At 35.3% G+C, this 25,346-nt stretch overlaps 1 protein-coding gene and 1 long non-coding RNA gene across 2 annotated transcripts in view; one reads left to right on the forward strand and one right to left on the reverse strand.

Annotated features, from left to right (window-relative positions):
* Positions 1–4,568: 4,568 nt before the first annotated feature.
* LOC141409222 (uncharacterized) lies at positions 4,569–24,350 on the reverse strand. Its single transcript, XR_012428570.1, has 2 exons — positions 24,257–24,350; positions 4,569–4,866 (listed from the first exon to the last, which is right to left on the reverse strand). It is a non-coding gene; the product is annotated as an uncharacterized lncRNA (long non-coding RNA).
* The window catches only part of RGS18 (regulator of G protein signaling 18), a 28,359-nt gene continuing 13,833 nt past the window's right edge, over positions 10,821–25,346 (forward strand). The window contains exons 1-3 of the mRNA XM_005540262.5: positions 10,821–11,091; positions 11,559–11,660; positions 12,717–12,778. Of these exons, the coding sequence (XP_005540319.1) occupies positions 10,973–11,091; positions 11,559–11,660; positions 12,717–12,778 (283 nt within the window). The 5' untranslated portion in view covers positions 10,821–10,972. The remainder of the gene's footprint in view (positions 11,092–11,558; positions 11,661–12,716; positions 12,779–25,346) is intronic.

The following is a 25,346-nucleotide window of genomic DNA, read 5'->3' on the forward strand; positions in this document are numbered from 1 at the left end:
AAACCATCTTTGTAAAATTATCCCAATTTGCCGCAAGGTTAAAATCATGGTTCTGGAATCATGAAGCCAGAGGTCACAAGATTTGTAATCTCCCCAATTGCTCCTATAGATAACATCACTATTGTAAAACTTAAGATTTGTGTTTGAGGTATTTTTCAGACCCTGTATTCTCATGAACCAGGTGGCACCACCTGCAGTAGTAACTCATACTAAGAAACTTCCTTTGCTGGTCTTGTGACCTCACCCAGGAACTGACTCAGTGAAAAAAAGACAGCTTTGACTCGCTAGGATTTCATCCCTGGTGCAACAAATGAGCATTCTCCATTACCTAGGCTCCTGCCTGACAAACTGTCCTTGAAAAACCCTAGCCTCTGAATTTTCCAGGAGGCTGAGTTGAGTAATAAACTCCCATTCTTCTTCTTGGCTAGCCCTGCAGTTGTTAAACTTTATTTCTACTGGAATACCACTGTCCCATTGAATCAACTTTACCTGTGCAGTGGGCAAGAAGAACCCATCAGGTGATTACATAATTCTATGAATTTACAAAGGTACGTTTTTCAATCTTTTTGGATATAGTCAATGAAGTATCAAATTTGACAACTACATAAATAATTAAAATATGTTGTAAAAAGGAAGTAAGAGTAGTTTTGGGTATTACATATGCTTTAAATTTTCATTTTGGCAAGTCATTGCATGTGGTAGGAAATAAGTTATCATACAACTACAATGTATGTACATATGGTCAATTGCAATGACCACAAATAGTTATTCCTTTAATTCCTGAAATATTTACCACACCAATAGGCTATTACTTGCAAGGATCATTCAGACGAGTCACTCAGAGAAATATGTTGCACTGCACCATTAATGTACAATCATCAAGATCCAGACTGCACAGGAAACTACAGCCTTGTTCACCAACAGTTAATTTGTAAGAAAAAGAAAGAAATTGGGCCGATGCAGTGGCTCACGCTTGTAATCCCAGCACTTTGGGAGGCAGAGGTGGGTGGATCACCTGAGGTCAGGAGTTCGAGACCAGCCTGACCAACATGGTGAAACCCCATCTCTACTAAAAATACAAAAGTTAGCTGGGCGTGGTGGCATGTGCCTATAATCCCAGATATTCAGGAGGCTGAGATAGGAGAATCCCTTGAACCCGGGAGGTGGAGGTTGTATCATTGAGCCGAGATGGCACCATTGCACTCCAGCCTGGGCAACAAGAGTAAGACTGTCAACAACAACAACAACAACAACAACAACAAATAAGAAAGAAAAAGGAAAAAAAAAAAAGAAATTGATAGGGCACCATTAAAAGAGACTTAAAAGTCATATCAAGTTAAAAAAAAGGAAAAGAGAAATATATCAAAGGATATATACCTGGGTTACAATCTGTAATAATGAAGTGATCATTATAAAATTCAAGATAATAGTTACCCATAGAGAGATGGAGGATTTGTCATTGTAGTGGGACACATGACTTCTGGGTGGCTGGCAAAGTACTATTTTTTTTTAACCTGGGTAATAATTGCAACTGTGCTAGTCTTATAATAATTATTTATAGCAAACATTTGTGTGGTTTTCAACATGTTTTTTGTATTACAATGTGTACTAAATATTCCTGTGCTGCAGAGTGCTATATACTCCATTTACAAAAATGAATATGAAAAAAATTTCCTATAGCCAGAAGTTAGAATCAAGTACGATATAATATAGGTGATAAAATGACTGCAACAGAATCTGGCAATTGTTATGATAAAATTACATTGATAAAGTGGGGCCCCATGGATGGGGTGGTCACTTTTGCCTAGCTAAGTCATAAATAGCTTTGAAAATAAATAATGCTGCATAGTATTCCATGGTGTATATGTGCCACATTTTCTTAATCCAGTCTATCATTGATGGACATTTGGGTTGGTTCCAAGTCTTTGTTATTATGAATAGTGCCGCATTAAACATACTTGTGCACGTGTCTTTATAGCAGCATGATTTATAATCCTTTGGGTGTATACCCAGTAATGGGATGGCTGAGTCAAACTGTATTTCTAGTTCTAGATCCTTGAGAAAAAAAAGGATGAGTTCATGTCCTTTGTAGGGACATGGATGAAGCTGGAAACCATCATTCTGAGCAGACTATCACAAGGACAGAAAAGCAAACACCACATGTTCTCACTCATTGGTGGGAATTCAACAATGAGAACACTTGGACACAGGAAGGGGAGCATCACACACTGGGGCCTGTCGTGGGATGGTAGGAGGGAGGAGGGATAGCATTAGGAGATACACCTAATGTAAATGATGAGTTAATGGGTGCAGCACACCAACATGGCACATGTATACATATGTAACAAATCTGCACGTTGTGCACATGTACCCTAGAACTTAAAGTATAATAAAAAAAAGAAGAAGAAAAAAAAGAAAAGAAATAATGCAATGTCTAAGCTTAATATTTAAAGAGTAACCACTGTATCCAATGGATAAGAAGGTAAATCAATGGAGAAGAAATGGGTTATTTTGTTAAAGTATATCTTCACAGGCAAAATCATGACTCCCTTGCAGATATTAAGTATTTAAAATTTTATTTGGGCCAGGAACGGTGGTTCACTCCTGTAATCCCAGCACTTTGGGAGGCCATGGCGGGCGGATCACCTGAGGTCAGGATTTGGAGCCCAGCTTGGCCAACATAGTGAAACCCCACCTCTACCAAAAATACAAAAATTAGCGGGTGTGGTGTCAGGCGCCTGTAATTCCAGCTACTCGCGAGGCTAAGGCAGGAGAATCGCTTGAACCCAGGAGGCGGAGGTTTCAGTGAGCCAGGATTGCGCCATTGCACTTCAGCCTGGGCAACAAGAACGAAACTCCATCTCAAAAAATAAAATGAAATAACATAAAATTGTATTTAACTCACTAATTAATGAGAGAATCAGTAAGATGTTATAGCTAATTCGCCAGGCACGGTGGCTCACGACTGTAATCCCAGCACTTTGGGAGGCCGGGGCGGGCAGATCACTTGAGGTCAGGAGTTCAAGACCAGTCTGGCCAACATGGGGAAACCCTGTCTCTACTAAAAATACAAAAATTAGCTGAGCATGGTGGTGGGTGCCTTTAGTCCCAGCTACTCGGAGGTTGCGGCAGGAGAATCACTTGAACCCGGGAGGCGGAGGTTGTGGTGAGCCGAGATGGCACCACTGCACTACAGCCTGGCCGCAGAGCAAGACTCTGTCACTCAGTCTAAAAAAATAAAAATGAAAAAAGCATGCTCATTATTATTGGTGTTCAATGATTTATAGAACTATAAAATACCTAAACGACAATGAAAGGGGAAAATAACTTCAAAGGACATACTGGATAGGACACTCAGTAATCTTTTTTTCCCTTTCAACGTATTTGAATAGTTTTTTCTGACCGCATAAAGACCAGGTGTTGCAAAGCAGCATGACCCATCCTAAGAAGGGTAAGAATGAGGAACAGCTGGAGTTAAAGTGATAGAAGGGATGAGGCGAGAAAAGAGGTTGAAAAGATGGTTAGGGGCCACATCAGGAAGCTGAGTGAAGCTTTTTATTTTGTTTGTCATTAAGGAATGAGCAGAGGCAAATCTGAATGACCCTGATGATCATTTCCTCTTCTTTAACTGTAGTTTAGGAAGAATTTTGCCTAACAGTTTGTGAAATAGCTCAGTAGAAGAATGTATTAGGTTGGTGCTCAAGTAATGACAAAAACCGCAATTTCTTTTGCACCAACTTAATAATGAACTCTGGAGTTCTCCCTTTCTTAATCCAGGACACTCTCGTTGTTACACAGATGCTATCTATCCTTCTTTCCTTATAAATATTTTGAATGGATGAGATGAGGTCTCCCACCTATAGCCCTTTTACAATGTGTCATGCAGACCTGTGCCCGTGACAAGTCTTTTATGTGGAATGATGCAAGTGTGAAAGAAAAAGTATGTGCTTTGCTGCTTCTCTGCCTGTGAGCTACCTTAAGAAATCATATTTAACATTTTCACTGTGTGATGTTAGGACTGTGTATGTCCCTTTCACCTTTGCATTACAGAAAGACAATGAATTTGTTTTTTGTTATATTTTATTCATTACTGTTACTCTTAGTAGTAGTAGTATTTTTATTTTAACACGATCAGATTTATATTTTAAAAAGATATGGCCACGCGCAGTGACTCATGCCTGTAATCCCAGCACTTCGGGAGGCCAAGGTGGGCCGATCATTTGAGGTCAGGGGTTCAAGACCAGCCTGACCAACATGGTGAAACTCCATTGGGGTATTATAAATTTCAGAAGACAAGTGTGATCCAGGATTTGCAGTGTTGCTGTGTTAAAAAAAGAAAAAAAAGTTAAATTACTATGATTGAGAATAGTTTGGGGATAACTGTGAAAAGGGAAACTTGGTTGGTTTCTGGTATATAAATTCTTTTCATATTATCTTACCTCATGCTCTTTATCAAATTTATTCTCAAAATAGCTAGTAAAATATTATGTTGATTTTGACTGCTTGATAAGTATAGGAACATGGGTGTTTCCTACATAAAAACAAACATTCACACTTTCAGGCAGAACTCATTAGGCAATTAGTCCTTTATTTGTAAAGCTATATTTATTTGGTTCACAAGTTTATGGTTTTTCACTTGATCCACAGAGACAATTCTATTTCCCTCTTATTTTAATCTGCTTCTCTTTCTTACAATTTATCTGTTGAAGAACTGTGCTGTAGCTGCCCCCAGGGTCTGGATTCTGGTGATTGCATATTTATGGTGCAGTTCGACATGTTCTTCCATCTTCTGTCCTCTGTCATTTCTACTCATTGACAGCTGGGTCCAGAGAATGAATCAGACTTAAGTTTGGTCTTTTTAAAAACCTATAAGTTTTAAAAAAAACTTTTTATAGCAAGGCTATAAAAAGCACAAAATTTTGCCATGTCTTTATATGATCTTAACAACCATTGAATCACAATACCTAAGTTTAATCATTTTTTAGGGATTAAAATGATGAGATTCTAATGTAATTATTTTATTTTTATTTTTATGTGTTTGTTAGAGTATTTTTATTAAAAAATTTATCTTATCTAGTATTTCGTTACCCATGATAGAGTTAATAAAAATTGCAGGCTACCTGCTTAATTTTTTCCCTTTCTTAAACAATTTTAATAACAATGGATTAGTTTCTATTGATAATCTGAAAGTAGGCAATTCTTTTTTAATATCATTATGAACTCATAGATATAAATAAGTTTGATCTGTTTAATCCGTTGCACTTATTAAAATTATTGCAGTTCAAATGGTGTCATCTTGGTTAGTAGAAAACCCACAAAATTCTTGAAGAATTTTAAATTGATCAGTCTTTGATGGCTTATTTGCTAACTGATATGACAATATTTGCTAGGCTCAACTTTGCTATGTCCTGTCTGAGACCTGGAATCAGCGATGTCTTTAGCAAACCTAGTTTTCTTGGAGTGAGAAGTGACATTTCAAGACCATAATCTAGGTCTCATTGCTATGGCATTAGTCACTGTTTCTAAGTATTTATAGTGGAAAAGACTAGAAAACATTTACAGGCAGGAATTATATATATCCTAGATCTGTCCACTATAAAAGACTAGAAACAATGACCAACACAGTAGCAATTTTCTGTTTACATTGATACTTGCAATCAAATTTCCAAGACTAAAGTGCTTTTAACTAAACTATTCTCTATTGCATTTGCATGTCCCTTATTCTATATTAAGAATTCTTTTTTCTCAAGGACACAGAATATGATAATTAGAACTGCCACTAATTATTCATTTTTAAATTGTTTTTAGATTACTAGTACTACCACCGTTGTGATTACTAAAATAAATTAAACCAAATAAACTTTCTTGAAATCTACCTCATTCAAAAAAAAACACAGAGAAATTAATTTCACATGAAAATAATAGAAATGTACAAAGGCCAATTTCTATGCAATGTTATAAGAGAATAAGGAACATAACTGTATAAATGTACACATACACAAAATATAAATCTGAAGCCTAGCCTCATTTAAGTTAGCCTTACTTTCTCCTAATGCCAAGGAAAATAAGACAAAGATTCCAACTATTAATTTACTGTACTCAAGTTATAAACCAATGATATTAGGCTGGAAAATAGTTATGATAACTGAAAAAGGGTTATTAAAATTAATAATATTTATAATAAATCTATTGAGACATATAGGAAAATTAATTTTAAAACTACGATAAATTTGTTGAACAGTAACAGTATTAATGGAATTCAGGTAACAGGGTATAATACTGTATATGCATATTATATATATGTTTACAGATGACGATGATTATTATGATCAACTGACACATCCCTTCCTGCCATAAACAGCTTGAAAACTGTAAAAATACACAATACACTGGCTTTTAGCCACTGAAAATAAGAGATAGAAAACTCTCTCTATCTCTCTAAGAGAGGCATAGAGAACTGTGATCCATAACAGAAGAGAGCCAGAGACAGTAAGCCCCTGCCTTCCTTTAAAGACTGCAGTGCAGGGAAGGAACACAAATCTCAAATTTAGAATTTAGAAATTGAGAAGTTTATAGGGGTACTCCTTAAATAGAGCAAAAACACTAATTTGAGTTGAGGAAATAGTGATCTAAATTCAAGGAGAGTGAGAGGACTGAAATTTACAAGACAAAGTACTAGAAAAAGTCTAAAAATACTATATCAGAGTACTTTTGAGTCTAGCTGAATACCAAGCAACTTAGATGAAAAACAAAACTGCATAAGTACTGACAAAGGATTCCTGCCAGGGATGTGGGTTAATTTACAGAGCTCATACCACGTTCAGGTACGTTTAAGTTCTTATCCTCCAAAGTAGAAAAACCTTATTGAACACCCTGGGAATGCATTAGAGATTTAAGAATCATTATGCCTTAGTAATTAAATCTACGGTAGATCCAGTATAACAAATTTAAACACAGGTCTTTAAGACAGAGGTGATACACAAATGATTGTTGGCCAAGAGCAACTTCATCATCATTAAATGGAGAATAAAAGAATCCTGAATATTTAACATCATAAAATTCAAAACGCCCAGCATCCAATAAAAAGTTACAAGAGATCTGAAGAAGCAGGAAAATACGCCATCATTAGCAGAAAAATCAGTCAATAATAGCAGATCCAGAATTACAGCGATGCATTTTTGGAACAGGCTTCAAAACAGCTATTATGAATATTTTTAAGTATTTGAATATAAAACCAACAATAGTATAATAAGGAAGGAAATGCAAACTATAAAAATGGAAGTTATGTAGCTGAAATGAATATTTTACTGCACAAGTTTAACAGGAGACTAGCTATTGGAGAAGAAAAGATTAATGAACTTGAAGACATAGCAATTGAAGCTGTCTAACCTGAGAAAGAGACAGAAAAGAGGCTGAAAAAATGGTCCTTAGTGACCAGAGGAACAGTGTTAAGGAGCCAAACATACTGTAACTGGAATATCTGAAGATAGGAGAAAGAGAAACAAAAAAAGGGACAACTAGTGCCTAAAAGTTTTCAACTGCTGTAAAAACTAAAGCCCACAAGACCAGGAAGCTCAACAAATTTCAAGTAGAAAAAACACCATTTCTATCTTAACCAAAGTTTTAAAAATAGTTATAAAAGCATTTGAAAAGTGGTCACAGGAGAAGAAAGACATATTAGAACATAGAAAACTGGCACTGATTTCTCAACAGAAATAATGGAGTTCAGAAGACAAAAGCGTAACATCCTTTAAAGTCCTAAAGAAAAGAAAAATCATCCTAGGATTCTTTCTGGTGAAAATATCGTCCACCTGAAGATGGGGAAAAAGACACTTTTTTCATATGTTATATATTTGAAAATTGTTCATAAAATATTTTGTGTTCTCACCGTAAAACAATAAGTATGTGAGATAATACATACGTTAAATTGCTTGATTTAGCCACTTCATAATATAAACAAAACTTTTTTTTTCAGAAAATCAAAACTTGAATATATTTGTTGTTAGCAGACCTGCACTACAGAAAATTTGAAGACAGGTCTTTATGCTAATGGAAAAGGATTCCAGGCCTGCACAAAGGAGTGAAGAGAGCTAGAAAAGGGAAACACATGGGTAGATACACACACACACACACACACACACACACACACACACACACACAAAAAAAACCTTAACATTAAAAGTAAAAATGTTTAAATAATAACTGACCATGCCCAAAAGAATGATGTTTACACACATACTTATTGTTTTACGGTGAGAATACAAAATATATTATTTTATAAGCAATTCTAAAATATATAACATGCGAAAAAATATACATATTAAAAAACATATATATATATATATATACATATATATATATATTTTTTTTTTTTTGAGACAGAGTCTCACTCTGTCACCCAGGCTGGCATGATCTCGGCTCACTGCAAGCTCCAACTCCCGGATTCAAGCAATTCTCTGCCTCAGCCACCCAAGTTGCTGGGATTACAGGTGCCTGCCACCATACCTAGACAATTTTTGTATTTTTAGTAGAAATGGGGTTTCATCATCTTGGCCAGGCTGTTCTTGAACTTCTGACCTCATGATTCACCCACCTCAGCCTCTCAAAGTGCTGGGGTTACAGCCATGCGCCACTGCACCCGGCAACTTGTGCCCGTATTTTCACAATTTCTTTCTCCACAGTTCTATGAGCATTGTGTATAACACACTTCACACACAAATTTAACTTTTTTTTTTTTTTTTTGTGGCGGAGTCTCACTTCGTCGCCCAGACTGAAGTGCAGGGGCGCGATCTCAGCTCACTGCAAGCTCCGTCTCCTGGGTTCACACCATTCTCCTGCCTATTGTCCTGTCTCAGCCTCCCTAGTAGCTGGGACTACAGGCGTCCGCCACCACTCCCGGCTAATTTGTTTGTGGTTTTTTTAGTAGAGACGGGGTTTCACCGTGTTAGCCAGGATGGTCTCAATCTCCTGACCTCGTGATCCACCCGCCTCAGCCTCTCAAAGTGCCGGGATTACAGGCGTAAGCCACCATGCCCAGCCAAATTTAACATATCGTATGAAAAATAAATATATTAATTTTACGTCTTTAACTTCTCTGAGTTAACAGTTAGGTTATAGTCCTAGTGACCGGCTGATGTCCATGCTCCTATGATTTTCTCTTGGTCTCATTCACCTTCACAGGATTAAACTGATATAAACATAGTGGATACTAACCATTATTAGGGCACAGCAGGGTGGAAGCATAATCTGCATTATCAGCATCCAGTTCCAGCATAAACTCGATGCAAAATGCCATCATACATAATATTTTTCAATTATCAGCCAAGTTGAGAGATTTAAAATATGCTCGAAGTACAAGTCATGGAATCAGGGGGTATATGTATAAATGTATACTAGATATTCTTTAAATTCATATAAATAAATGTTTTGAGCTTTTAGCAGGTATCCCTGATAAATTGTCTTGGTAAAGCAATACTTCAAAAAGACTGAAAATAAAATTTTCTTTTAGATTTGTATAACTTAGCTTTCAATATATACCATTTTAGATGAAAGCATTCACTACTGGAGATTAAAGATTCTTGGAAGGGCTAAAGAACATAGTAGGTGATCAAAGGCTCTGATAACTCCAGATTTTCCACTGGCCTGTCTCTGAAACTTTGTAAGATTAAATTGCCTAATACCTGTGAACTTTGGTTTATTTTTCAATAAAATTTGAATTATGGACTATAACTGCATTTGTAAGACTTTTGGATTCTATTAAACAGTGAAAGAAGTGGAGGCTAAACCAATTTGAAGTTGTCGACATTTTTTTAAATAAAGACATTAGAAAACATAAAAACTGCCATCTCTACTTAATCCATGTCATTATAAAGAACATTTTTACATTATAAGGAACATTTTAACAACAAAAGAGTCAGGACAGCAAATTCAAAATAGCAAAGTCCTTTATATCAAAGGAATTAAAATAAAGCTGTAAGAAAAAAACCTTTTCATATTATTTTTCTCCATTTCATCACAGACTGATAAAAATTTCAAAAATGTCTAAAATCATTCTATAGATCTGTGCTTAAAACTTTTTTTATTTATTTGAGACAGAGTCTTGCTCTGTTGCCCAGGCTGGAGTGAAGTAGCCGGCATGATCTCAGCTCACTGCAACCTCTGCCTCCCAGGTTCAAGGGATTCTCGTGGTTCTGCCTCCTGAGTAGCTGGGACTATAGGTGCGCACCACCATGCCTCGGTAATTTTTTGTATTTTTAGTAGAGGTGAGGTCTTACCATGTTGCCCAGGCTGGTCTTGAAACTCCTGAGCTCAGGCAGCCTGCTCACCTTTGCCTCCTAAAGTGCTAGGATTACAGGCGTGAGTTACTGTGCCCGGCCCAACACTACTAAATTAAATGCTTTCTACGATCTTTTTTAACCATAAAATTCCGATCTATTGTCTTATTTTGTTACAATATGTTAAGCCAATGTGATTAACATTACATAATCTTATGTCAGTTAAATGTGATTTACTTAACTCATGTAACAACAGTAAGAAAAATACTTTTTTAAGAACTGGGGAAAATATCTCCTAGTGTTTGATATAATACTTTGTCATAACACATTTTAACACACAGTCCACACACTTAACTGTTTGAAAAGTTCCTGTGGGAAATGACAGTGTTTTTGAGTCTATTAAAGAACCATTCTGGTTGCGCAAACTTGAACGAGAAGTTGCACTGTGGTAATACTAGTCTTTATCTTGGAGACCAAGAGTCATTTTGCAAATTTGTGGTATCATTTCCCTAAACAACTTAGGACCAAACTGTACTTCATTTCCTCAGTTCTGCATTTCTGCAGAGGCAGAAAGAAACACAGCTCTGGTAAGAGTTGTGATAACTTTTTATTATACTATGTATACGTATGGAATAGCATTAACAAACGAACTAGAGAAGGATGTAATAAATTAGACATCTCTTCATTTTAGAGGGAAGATGGAAACAACATTGCTTTTCTTTTCTCAAATAAATATGTGTGAATCAAAAGAAAAAACTTTTTTCAAGTTAATACATGGTTCAGGAAAAGAAGAAACAAGCAAAGAAGCCAAAATCAGGTAAAATTATACAATTTTAAGTCAGTCTTATACTTTTAAAAGTATAATTGAGGTTGAAGATTCATTACCACTTGTTTTTGAACTATTGGGTGGAAAATACATTGATTGCGTTGTTTTAATTGGGGAAAAAACACCTTCTTATTTCTTAGGTGTAAACAACTAACTGTGAAATCTAGTGTTCTCATTAAAAAAAAAAAAAAAAAAAAAAAGTGTAACAATTTTAGCCACACAGAGGAACTAGTACAATCTTTATTGAAATATAATCTCAAATACTTGATTATCGGTGAACAAAAGGAGAAACATTTCCATATGTTAGCCTAATTCCTCCACAAATACAGTATTTAAGTGTGTGGGAGCGGGTTTGGGTAGGCGTGGGTATTTACCAATTACAACATTTTCTGGTAGTCTACAGAAGAGATTTTAACTGTCATCTACATTGTCCTGACACGAAGGCCTCTTTATTACAGAGCTAAGGAAAAAAGAAATAGACTAAGTCTTCTTGTGCAGAAACCTGAGTTTCATGAAGACACCTGCTCCAGTAGATCTGGGCACTTGGCCAAAGAAACAAGGTGAATAAATTTTCAGTATTTTGAGGAAGATTTTGCTGATTCTATCATTAACGATTTAAGAAAAATGCAATTAGGGCTTTCTGTTTTATTGAAAATTACACAGTAGTATAAGGAAAGTTAGAAATTTCATTTGAAGAGACTAGAAATATGTCATACAATTAAACCACTTGAATTAAATCGCTTGCATTGAATAATCACGTGAACACTTACAGCTGCTCTTTTAAAATTATATACCTGTCAGTTTTCAATGATATATTTTACTTCTTATAACCTGATAAAATGCTCATTAATTTAAGAGTTTTCACAATGCAATGTTGTCACAGTAGAGATCTATTCATCTCTTTCTTCAGTAGTTTGAAAAAACCCTCATTATAGCAAGTAAAGCACAAATAATGTCTTTTAATACTTGGCATTTATTTAATTCAAAAAGAAAATGCAAAAACCGTATAAACTAGTTTCATACAAATTCTTCCAAATTTGAGTATAATAAAAAAATCCAAGAAAATATATTCAATTTTCCACATTATCAGCATCTCTAGAATATTTCTTGTAGTCAAATATCTTATATTTCTTATCCCTTTGACACTTTATTAGTCAAACTTCCTGTATCCGTTAAAAAAAAAATTGCAGCCTAGTGTGGTTACAACTTCAAGGAAATTGCAGTATAATCTTTTATTTTTAACTGAAAGATACTGTCACTTTAGTTTCTTCTACTTGCTGAATTTAAACAGATAGTAGACCTGATTTCTTTATATTTGTTCTCTGTGCCTTTTAACCTAACAAAGGATTAATTTTTAATTAAAAAATAAAACAACTCACATATCCGTGAGAAAAAAATTAATGTTATTTTAACACATTATTCAACAGACAAATTCTAAACGAAAATTGAACAATGTTTTAAAAGTTTCTAATGTAAATACAAGTTTCCTTATATTATCATCAAAGGAGAAACTGTGAAATAAAATTGAAAAGAGCAGTACAATAGCATATGTTAGAACAGATTCATAAACAGACTTTCTGCACACTCCATTATAAAACATTTTGTTTCTCGTACAGAGTCTCCCCTGAAGAGGCAGTGAAATGGGGTGAATCATTTGACAAACTGCTTTCCCATAGAGGTTAGTGGTACTTTCACCAAATACTTTATTGCTTAATGGAAAATGACACAAACTGTGCATGTAATTATATGAAACAATAAGTCACAAAATTTTTCTCTGATTGTTAATTTTCAATAATTCAATTTTCTGATCAACAGAAGTAACTAAATAATAGAAAATTCAAATAATGGAAAATTTTAAGGTTCTCTTTTTGTTTAGAATTACCTACTGTGGATGAAATGTTAGTTATTTATACTGTAGCTAGTTTCAATTGTTAAATATTTCCGATTTTTGAATGAAACCCTCGGTTTCATTAAATTCATGATTAACAAACTATTCATGTTAGTTTCATTGTTCAGGGATTAAAAATATAAAGTAATTCTTTTGATGGACATTCAGGAAACCCACAAAAACACAGTTTTAAAAAATTTTATAAATTCTTCATTCTGTACTTCACATCAATTGTCTACTTTTAAAGCAAAATTTTGTAGAAATGCTGAGAATCGAGTGTGTATTTAAGGTGGAGCTTTGTCTATGAGATGGAGGGTGAGGACAAGCATCAAGACTTCATTTGACTCTCGAACACTATGATAATACAGCATGGCTTAGGAGGCAGGCCCCCTGGACTGTCACTCTTTAGGATCAATTTACATAAGGTAGCAAATGAGTGAACTTTATTATCTTTATTCATTCTATGTTTTCTTTCAGATAGAAAGACTGAACTGAGCAGGTGATGTGGCTAGGCAATCACAGATTTATTATTCTCCGCCCTGAACTTGTCAGAGTCTGCTAAAAAAAAGCAATGCTTTATCATTGACAAACATTCACCTCAAGCCCAGAGCTTTTGTTTTTTTGTACCTTCAACTTGTCCAGTTTCTTACCTTAGTCTTTGTCTAAAATACAATCATTTCCCAGTTCTTCCAAGACCCTTCCAAGATGAGGTTAGCCAGACTACTCTAACTACTCCTTGTAACATTGCCCGTGCCTTTCACAATTTTAAGGTGTCTACTGGAAGAAAGGATTCCTGTTGCCAGATCAGTTGGGAGTGGAATATCTGTATTTCAGCCTCAAATACTGTGCTCCATTTAATGTAACAACAACTTTTCTTTTCTGACGTAATTTTTTTTTGTTTTGTTCCCTTCCTTAATTGTTCAACTCTTTATAAGGTCTTGGTGACCTTTTCATGTTCTCCTGAATTTAGTGATATAAAAATTCTGTATCAGTAGATGATACCTGAAAACGTTCCCTCTGCCAATGAAAGCAGATATCTGCCTCTGACTTGTAATATTTATAGGTAGAGAAATCAAGGCTTAAACTTAGGTAAGGATGTGATCAATGAGAATGGAGAGTAGTGATAAGAAAGTTCGTGCTGACACAGTTTAACATTTATTCCTTGTATTTCACTCTAATGCTAGCTACTATCACTTCCTATTTTTGGGAAAAGTAACTTAAACAGCCTTCCTCAACTTCTGTATTCACTTGTCTTCATTTCCAGTATACAATTCCTTTTTTGGTGTTTTTTGTTTGTTTTGTTTTCTTTTTTGTTTTTTTGGTTTGTTTGTTTTGTTCTGTTTTTGTTTTTTGAGACAAGAGTCTTGCTCTGTAGCCTAGGCTGGAGTGCACTGGCATGATCTCGGCTCATTGCAACCTCCACCTCTTGGGTTCAAGGGATTCTCCTGCCTCAGCCTCTGCAGTAGCTGGGATTACAGGCATGCGCCACCACACCTGGCTAATTTTTGTATTTTTAGCATGCTGGTCTCGAACACCTGACCTCAAGTGATCCGCCCATCTAGGCCTCCTAAAGTGCTGGGATTACAGGTGTGAGCCATTGTGTCCAGCCCCCGTATACAACAATTTCTAAACTGTTGTTAAAATTCTTGCCAAATCTATGTCAAACTTCCCCCGTACTCACTTTCTTGCTCCCACTGTCTTGGTTCAGTTTCAGATATGTTCTTTATAGATTAATTACAATAACTGGTGTAAAACTCGCTTCCATAATTCATGTCCCCAAAAGGTGTTTATTTTAAAATCTCCTCTTATATTCAACATTTTGGTACCACACTGCCCTTTAGACTCTTCACCAGTCAGAGACGGAGAAAACAAAACAAAACAAAACAACAAAAACAAATAGGACTGGGATTAATTTCTTTATAATGTAAGTATTAGAAGGAAACATACGTCTTTTCATCTGTGGATTCCTAAACTTAGCACATCCCCTGGAAAATAATATAACTGAATTTGTTTCTAGAAGTTAGTCCAGAATTCCAGTGAAATTTGAGTTTTAGGTTTCTCCTAAAACATAAATGGTTGTATAATCTCAGTTAAGCTTCCTAATCACTCTGACTTTTAGCTTCCTCGACTGTAAATGAAGATAACGTTTTTAGCTCCAACAGAAATAGATTCCTGTCAGGATTAAATGAGATGATGAATAAGAAGCCAATAAATTTTGGACACTACACAAATGCCAATGATAACTGCTATTATAAAAAATAATAATTACTAACCAGCTTAATAATCTTTTTTTCTGTTTCCAGTCTACTTACAACTGGATGACGATCAATTAGAGGGTTAAAATTTCAATTGACAATAACATATAGACAGGATTGTTTTCACTTAATAAATTGGTATATAATAATTTCATCATAGTTTCATTACTCATTCAAAGCATAGAAAGATTTAGCAGGGTAATTAGTCCTATAGAAAATCCTCATCTAGCATTCTGTAATCTTTCTTCTTTAAAAGTGCTAAAAAGCAAAAGGACAAAATCGAATCTGCTACTCTCTCTTTTCTCTACCAATAATATTAAAGAGCGGCAAACTATCTGTAATTTAAATCAAGAAGAGACACGCTTAAAGAAATCAGCACTAACCCACTGGATATTACCACCTGTCATGATTACAACGCTAAATATATTATATTGAATTCACAAAATTTATACTACCAGTATTATTTTACTCAATCTTTCCTAATCCAATTATTTTTTATGGCCGGGCGCGGTGGCTCAAGCCTGTAATCCCAGCACTTTGGGAGGCCGAGACGGGCGGATCACGAGGTCAGGAGATCGAGACCATCCTGGCTAACACGGTGAAACCCCGTCTCTAGTAAAAAATACAAAAAAATAGCCGGGCGAGGTGGCGGGTGCCTGTAGTCCCAGCTACTCGGGAGGCTGAGGCAGGAGAATGGCGTAAACCCGGGAGGCGGAGCTTGCAGTGAGCCGAGATCCGGCCACTGCACTCCAGTCTCGGCGACAGAGCAAGACTCCGTCTCAAAAAAAAAAAAAAAAAATTATTTTTTATTACAATGCTTATAATAATATTAAATTATAAAGCTTAAAATAATCACCTAAAACAAGTCTTTTGGTTGCAATTGTTAAATTCAGTTTATTTCTATTTACTTGACTCTAGGAGAAGAGTGTGTGTGTGTTTGTGTGTGTGTGTGTATTTAAAGAGAAAGATCCTACACACACACACACACTTCAAGAAAGACCTTGCTCTATCAAATTTTACAAAATTTCCTTTTATAAAATTTTCTTTTATAAAATGCTGCAAAACGTATACTTTTCTCAAATTCTGTATATCTATTAAAAGGAAACAAAATTTATTCAGTTTAGTCAAATGGGAAATGAAGTGATAAATCAAACCAAATACACTGGAAATTTTGGTGTTCAGTTTGACAAAAACAGTTAATACTAGAACCATCATAAACTGATTATTAGCAGTTTTAGGAATGAAACCACATGATAGATGGTTTTTACCCTAGATTTTAGGGGATTAATCAAAATTCACTAGCTGAACAAGGAGAGAAGGAGACCATCCATGCAGAGAATCAGTATAGGAATGGGGCGTTAAACAATGTAATTTAGTTAGGGAATTAAAACCAAAATAACTCTCCACTGAAAAATACAATTTGAAAACGGATGGTGGGTTAGGGAGACAGACAGTATATCCATGAGACCAAAACAGAAAGGTCATTGATTTTTGCTCTATTCCACAAAAATCAAATGATTCAGGGAGGTGTTCTGATAATTCTATTTTATTCAAATTTTAGTCACATAGTTTAACTCTTTTAAAATTAAAAAAATGAATAAAGTATAAACTTCAGTTAAAAATTATGTATCAGTGTTGGTTCATTAATTGCAACAAATGTCCCATACCAATGTAGGATGTTAATAAGAGGGGGAAATTGAATGGGGAGCGTATTGCCTTCTTCTGAATCTGTACTACATTCTGTACTACCTTCTGAAAAATATGTCTGTAAATCCAAATGTATTGTAGAATAAAATACTTTGGAAAATGATCTCAAGAATGTTATATAGTAAATTTTAACACAATGAAGTCCATCAATAATTTAAATTCTGTTTCTTATTTGGTTCGATGGAGCTATAAGTCTATATTTTTTCTGCTATTTCTATTTATTGTCAAATTTGTCTGAAGTTTCAAAATGAATAATAAAAATTTGTAGTTTAATACTACATATATATAAACCAGTAATTTCTAAGGGCTATTTAAATTTAAAAAGTAGTAATAAATCAAAAATGAAATATCAAACTATATCTGTTATTCATAATCATAAATTTTTAATTTAGTTTTATCAATCTTCTCACTTGATTGGCTTTATAAAAGTTAATTTTATCAATTTGAACTTATAAAATCAATTGATGCCAATAAAATATAGAGGTATATGATACACACATATGTGTTTCTATTTGTTTACATATATGTATATGGCTCTGTGTAAGGCACCCTTGAAAGTAAAATGACACTGCTGTATAATATGTAACTTCTAAAATAACTCGCTAAATAGTTTTTAAAATATTATATAGAACTTGCAGTATATCATGTAGGCTTTAGAAGATCACTAAAAGTGATCAAATAGATGTATGCAATAATTCAATTGGCAAAAGAAAAGGTAATTCCTGAGATAAAGGCAAGGAAACGCTTAGAGTACTAAGAGATTTTGACATGATCTGGAAAAGCAGTAAGTTTACTTTGAGGCAAAGAGTAATAAACACATTATATAATTAAGTTGGGAACAAACTTTGGAAGCCTTTGTTTGTTAAAAAGATAACTGATGGTTAGAAAGGTAAAATTCCATGCATGTAATATGAACTACCTAAAAGGTTGTTATATAAAAGCTAAACTCAAAGTAAGGACCCTCTTAGGAAAAAAAAAAAGGATAAACTTATTGACTTAATCAATGTGTATGTATGTTATAGAGTGACAAGATGAAGGAATAGGAAACAAAAAAGGATGAGCCAAAGATTTCTAGATTTCCTTTTAATTGTAATAGGAAGATAATGATGCCTGTAATACATGCAAAACAGAGGAGGATGAACGAGACTTGTAAAAAAAGAACAGAGTAAAGTTTCAACTTTTTTTTTTTTTTTTTTTTTTTTTGGGAGAGAGTCTCGCTCTGTCGCCCAGGCTGGAGTGCAGTGGCGCGATCTCGGCTCACTGCAAGCTCCGCCTCCCGGGTTCACGCCATTCTCCTGCCTCAGCCTCCCGGGTAGCTGGGACTACAGGTGTCCGCCACCACGCCACGCTAGTTTTTTGTATTTTTATTAGAGCTGGGGTTTCACTGTGTTAGCCAGGATGGTCTCGATCTCCTGACCTCATGATCCGCCCGCCTCAGCCTCCCAAAATGCTGGGATTACAGGCATGAGCCACTGCACCGGGCCTTGAACATTTTTTGTCAGCCGTAAACCTTATCAAAAGTTTTGCAGGCTTTTGTAAGTGCACACCTAGAATATGGAAGGCTGACTTATGGAAAGATGTTCTAACCAGCTCACATTGTTGATAAGTGCTTATCTGAATGAAAATGTTATATCTCATGAGGGGAATTTCAATTAGAAAATCTTTCCACTACCACATAACTGTTCTTCTTCCGTGTGTACCCTTTTATCCAGTCATTGCTAAAAACTACAATAGTTTTAACCTTTTTATTAATAACTATTTACTTGAACTTTTTACACTCCGAATTGTGGTTCTAAGTAATTTCTGAAAATAATTTGTAACATGTAGGATGGAAGTAGAATATGTAAGTCATTGCACATCCTGGATTTAAAACTACAAACTGACTATACTTTGGAAAATACGTATTGCTAAGTTTGAGTAAAGACTAGAAGGAAATGTGTAATTCACTTTTGGGAAAGGAAATGAGTACTTTTTCTTACACTTTTTACCTTGTGGCTTTTCAAGTTACAGTTCCTAATTTTTGGTTACCAATTTTCTGCAAGATAAAGAATTCCAGTGCTCTAAAAATTTAAATTTCTGACTCAAGCTAAACCATAACGAGCACTCAACTTTTTTTTTTTTTTTTCTCTTTGAGATTGAATCTCACCCTGTCACCCAGGCTGGAGTGCAATGACGCAATCTCAGGTTACGGCAACCTCTGCCTCCCAGGTTCAAGCTATTCTCCTGCCTCAGCCTCCTGAATAGCTGGAATTACAGGCACCCACCACCACACCCGGCTAATTTTTTGTATCTTTAGTAGAGTCGGGGTTTCACCATGTTGTCCAGGCTGGTCTCGAACTCCTGACCTCGTGATCCGCCTGCCTTGACCTCCCAAAGTGCTGGGATTACAGGTGTGAGCCACCATGCCTGGCCAACAAGCACTCAACTCCTTAATTTATCTAAAGGTTAAAAATAAATAAAATCCAGTCCAAATTATAACGGATCACATAAACCATTCATTATGGCAAAAGAAACCACATTCTATGGCAAATCAGACCTACAAAGTCTAATGTTACAGAAGAAACAATGCAACTTAGTACTTCGGATATTATACGGTACTTGGGTTTCCAACTTCAGATTTTCTTGACTTTTTGTTTCATTTGGTTTCTTGGCATCAGAAAAATACTCCAACAGATGCCAGAGTTTCAATTTAGAAACATGCAATTACAAGCATTTCATATTTGTATGACACATTGAGCCAGCTTCTTCCAGTGTGAATTCTAATCCCAGGTTCTATCAAGCACTTTTGGCAGCTGCATTCACCACTGCCGCCTTCTAAAGGACTGTTTAGTAAGTTACTGCCTCTGTATGAGAAATGGTTCCATTGTGAACTGACTTAATGCAGCTGCCCAAAGTAAGTAAGAGAAACAGGAAGTAACTAACGTGCTGGGATAATCTTGCACAGCATTGCACATTACTTTTTAAAAAGTTATTTACCTAAAATGTTAATTAATAAACTTCTTTCTCATCCATCCTTTATTCATTTCTTGAATTCGTATTTTTCCTTTACTATTATATTCATATTATGCCAACAAAATCCATTCACTTTAGTTAATGCATCGTGAGCACTCAGAACATACATAGCACTTTTCTTGATATTAGTACGCTGACTTCACTTTGAGTATCTGTATCAAGCACAAGACTAACCATGGTAACAAAGGGCTTTTGCATAATATTTCAGAGCACAGCAGATGGCACAGAGTCGACACTCATGCTTGTGAATTAGTGAAGGACTCTATTTGAAATAATGTTTATGTTATTTTCTGGAAGACCTCTACTTGAATTTTATGCAAGCTGATTTTCCTCTGCTACTTTGGACAGAATAAATCACTCTTTCAATTGTCCTTCCTCAGTCCTTGGTTCATACATGCCTGTCTTGCCTATTAATCTCCATATTCCTCAACAGTAGGGACTTTTTCTTTACGGCAGTTTACTTGTAAAGGTCCTGTAATTTTAAATAAGATGAACCTGAGTTCAAGAACTTGCACTATCTTTTACCATCTGTAAGATTTAATGCAAGTTAACTCTCTGAACGTCAACTTCTTCATCTATAAACATGAGCACAAGACTTACTCCATAGGGCTGATGTGAAAATTAAATGGAATTGTGCCAATAAAAAGCCTATAGCATGTGCTAAGACCTTAATGAACACTCAAAACTCCTAACTTGTGTAAATACTGTTTAAATATATAACACAGTTCTCAGGTTCAGACTAAGTTTTTTTTTTTTTTTTTTTTTAAATCAGTAATTAAAAGGTAGGTTAAAAAGTTATTTTAATAAATAACAATTTCAGCTATCTGGCTTCTTGGCATTTTCTTTTAGCTGACAGTACAAAAAATTTATTATAATTCTGATCTGTTAATTATAGAAGTAATGGTCATATTCTCCTGAATTCATGAAGATTATTTAATAACTCACCTTAGGAATAATTTGATATTTAAAAACTGATCAATCCATGTTTATGCATAACATATGGCTAGAGTGCAATAGATTAAAATTGAAAACGTTTATGCTTTCACTGGGTCAGTGCAACTTTATAAGCCAAATAAAACATACTTACTTTCCTCTTTGGAAATATGACCTTGAAACAGGTTGTTCTTTCCTTGTAATGTAACTGGCATTTTATTGTGCAAACTTTGCTTTAATTTCCATTTGAATAGTGACTGAGGAACAAGGAAGGACAAGATACAAATGCCTCTTATTGTGAAATGGGGAAAGGCAGGACTCTATCATAAACAAACAGATCAATAACACCCAATGGTATGCTTTTTAATATCAGCAGAGGGCACATTTCCATATGACTACTTTTTGCTTTCTTTTTAATTAAGATTACCTGAAAATCTTCTCACAATTATTTTGCTATCCTGCTTCCAGTTATTTCTTAATATCTAGCCAAGAAATTCTCTTCAGAAATCTACTTTATAGCAACTCTCAAGCAAAGCATACTAAGATACTGACCCTGCAATAAGAAATAAGACATTTTAGAATTATATTTAAAAACTTAGAAAGAATCTGTCGGCTCTGAAGATAGTTATCAGATAAATTAAGAGAATGTTGTTTAGAATTAAGTCTAGTAAAAAATGGATATTAACTTAGAAAAAGGACAAATACTTTAGCAACTTGCAAGATTAAGTAAGTATAGGTAGTAAATAGCTGGTTTCCATTATCTTAAATTTATTTATCAAGGGGAAAGTTCTCAAGAAGAATTTGTTTTAAGTAGTTCTGGGCAGAGGCTAAGGCTAACTGCCTAAAGTTTAGTTCAGGCCAGTTAGTGCATAGATTATTGTTTTTTGTTGTGACTTTCTTTTACATACCTAAACATTGTCCCACGTTTCAAATTATACTTCAATTACAATTTAGTGTTTGAAAGGCATGTGATATGGTTTGGTTGTGTGTCCTATCCAGATGTCATGCTGAAATGTGACCTCTGAAGCTGAAGGTGAGCCCAGTGGGAGACATTTGGGTCACAGAGCAAATCCCTCATGAATGGCTTGTACTGTCTTTGCAGTAATAAGCAAGTTCTCATTCTTTCAATTAACATGTGAGCTGGTCGTTTACAAAAGCCTGAGACTTGCCTTTTTTCTCACTGCTTCATATCTTGTGATACACTGGCTTCCCCTTTGCCTTCCTCCATGAGTAAAAGCTTCCTGAGGCCTCATCAGAAGCTGAGCTAATGCTGCTGCCATGCATGTACAGCCTGCAGAACCATGAGCTAAATAAATCTATGTTCTTTATAAATTACTCAGCCTCAGGTATTCCTTTATAGCAATGCAAAATGAACTAACACAGCATGTCAGCATGTTTTGTCTTTGTCTCCTTATTTTATTCCAAGATCATTATAGAAGACAGAGGAGGGGAAATTAGGGGGGGGGGGAAAGACAAGTAAAACCATAGACTAAGTAGTAAAACCATCCCTCCAGTTACATAATGGAAAAGAAATAAATTCTCAAACTGCTGTCAATCAGCAGCCAAGCAATACTTATTCAACTTATTTCCTAAAGTCATCAGTCTAAGGCTCCAGGTTTACGTGAAGTCTTGAGAGGATATTGCAATTTCGTTTTCAAAAATTAAGGGAATATAGTCTTGGACAATTCATGGCACAAACTGTTTTTATACAAGCCCAAGTTCTCAAATGCAGATGGTGAAAGGAATTATGGGAAGGAAAATCAAATAAGAACGTTCTAAGGAACAATAATCCCTGTGGGTGCTTATGCGCTTATTAATAAGCCACAGTACAACCAGCAAATCTGACACCCTGTTGTTCACTTTGGCAATTATTTTGTAGCTAGACCATTAACTTTACTCTGAAAACCTATATATTTCTAGGTATTCGAAGGAAATGTACAATGTATCAAAATGCCTCAAAGAACCATTGTTCATTTATATTTCCCTTTTACAGTCTGAGAAAAGCATATCACTCAGGGTGAGAAATCAATCTTAAAAATAATACACTAACTGAGCTAGAGAAAGAAGAGCAACTTGATCACTCTTGCTTCTCAGTGGTCAGAGTTTGCTGACTCATTCAGGAATCACTTAGCAATAGGGCCTTCATTGAAGAGTTGTGTTTGACTAGAAATTATCTTATCAGCATCTCACCACTGCAGACAAGTTCTCTAAGTTGCTTGTCAGTTTTACAATGCCTTGTCAAATTCTTTTTGAGCCCAACCTTCCCTTGTCTCTCTAGTTTCTTAACTAATATGTAACTACTAACATCTGTTGCTCATGGTCAATTTACTGAGGAAAAGAAATGGATCTCCCTTTGTCCCATTGAAAACATCCCAATGAAGAAGCCATGGTGCAGAAGAGACCCTATGTCATCCTTTTCTCGTGGTAGTGGCTGGAATCATTCCATACTATAAAGCTTAGGGATTTCTGTAGGTTGTCATGTCTTTGTCTAACTACTGATTTCCTAAACAGTAAGTTCCTGGAACTCTCATACATGAAAAAGATTGCTTACAACATTAAAAACTGATGCTTCATGACAAAGAAGATAAGGTCTATATAAAGGAGGAATAAATGGTGATGCAAAAAGAATAATTTCAGGATTGTATTGGTTTCCTGTTGCTGCTGTATCAACTTACCACAACTACAGTGATTAAAACAACATAATTTGATTATCTTATAGTTGTGTAAGAAGTCCAGCATGGATTTGATCAAAATAAATCAAGATGTCAGCAGGCTGTTCTTTTTCTGAAGGGTTTAAGGAAGAATCCCGTTTCTGCTCATTTGGATTGTTGGCAGAATTAAGCTGTTTGCAGTTATAGACCAGCTACTTCCTTCCCTTGCTGGCTACAGACAGAGGATCATTCCCACTGCTGTGGTTTGGATGTGATTTGTTTGTCCCCTGACCCCAAATCTCAGGTTGAAATTTGATCTTCAATGTGGTGATGTTGGAAGGGGGCACCTAGGGGACTTGTTTCTAGCATGAGAGAAGTTCCCCCAGGATTGGCTTGGTGCAGTTTCAGCAATAGTGAGTTTTCACTCTTGAAAGACTGGATTAGTTCTCAGGGGAATGGATTCATTCCCTCGAGAGTAGGTTGTTATGAAGCCAGGATGCCCCGCGGGTTTGATCCCTCTCTGCACATGCCTACTTCTTCTTTGGTCTTCACCATGTTTTGACTCAAAACCCTCTCCAGAAGCCAAGAATATGCCAGCAGGCTTCTTTTACCACCTGCAGAACTATGAGTAAAATAAACCTTTTCTCTATATAAACTACCCAGCCTCAGGTATTCCTTTATAGCAACACAAAGCAGACTAAGACACCCACCTTGTAGAATATACTACATTTCCTGGGTCATGTCCATCTTCTTCATACTCAAAGCCAGCAGCAGAGTCAAGTCCTTCTTAGGTCAAATCTCTCTGATCTACTCTTTTGCATCTTCTACTTTTAAGGACTCATGTGATTAGATTGGATCTACACTGATAATCTCCCCCATCTCAAGGTCCTGCACTATATTCAGTTCCTTTTTTTCACACAGGTCCTGCAGATTAGGGCATGAACAACTTTGGAGGGTTATTTTTCTGCCTACCAAAGGGGACAATGCTGTCCTGAGAAAAAATATGCACGCACACACACGTATGAAATCTGGGGCAATTGAACTTATCTGAATCTCAGTTTTCTCATCTAAGAAAATGAAAATAAGACATATTCCATGTATCTGTTATAAAAATTAAATGAGGTAATGTATATAAATAACACTTAACCTTCAAAACCTCTAAACATGTTATAAATGTAAAACCTCTTAGTTATTACCGTAATTCTACCAATAGAAATGTATTCTTCTTGTTTCATTTTATATGGAACTTTTTATATTAGTAATAGTCATTGACCATGAGGAATAGTTCTAGAGAGCTGTAAACATTAAAACAAAATGTGGCAATCTAAGTTAAAATGAGTTGAACAGACAAAGCTACATTTATTTCAACTTTTTTCAGCCATAATGCCAGAATATTTGCACCTTCTTTATAAATAGCTGGATTTTTAAAAAATATACTTGGTATAGAATCTTTGCAGCTATAGTCATGAAAGATATTGTGTAACTTTCTTCCTTTCTTTCTTAGTCTTTACTTATTTTGTTATGGGGGAGAGTGTCAAGTTTTGGTATTAGAGTTATCCTCATCTCATAAAATGAGGTGGAAAGTGTTCACCCCCTCTCAATTTTCTTGAAGCAAGTGTGTAAGATTAAAATACATTTTTTTTTCTTAAATGTTTGATGGAATTTACTAAATTTGGTCCCAGGTATTTTGGGGGGGAGAGAAATGTTTTCTTACAAAATCTATTAATTGAATTAGGGCTACCAGATCTTCTACTTCTTCAAGTGTCAGTTTGGGTATAGGTTTATTGTTTTTTTAAACAA

This window comes from Macaca fascicularis, chromosome 1 (assembly GCF_037993035.2).
Source record: "Macaca fascicularis isolate 582-1 chromosome 1, T2T-MFA8v1.1".
Taxonomy (NCBI): domain Eukaryota; kingdom Metazoa; phylum Chordata; class Mammalia; order Primates; family Cercopithecidae; genus Macaca; species Macaca fascicularis.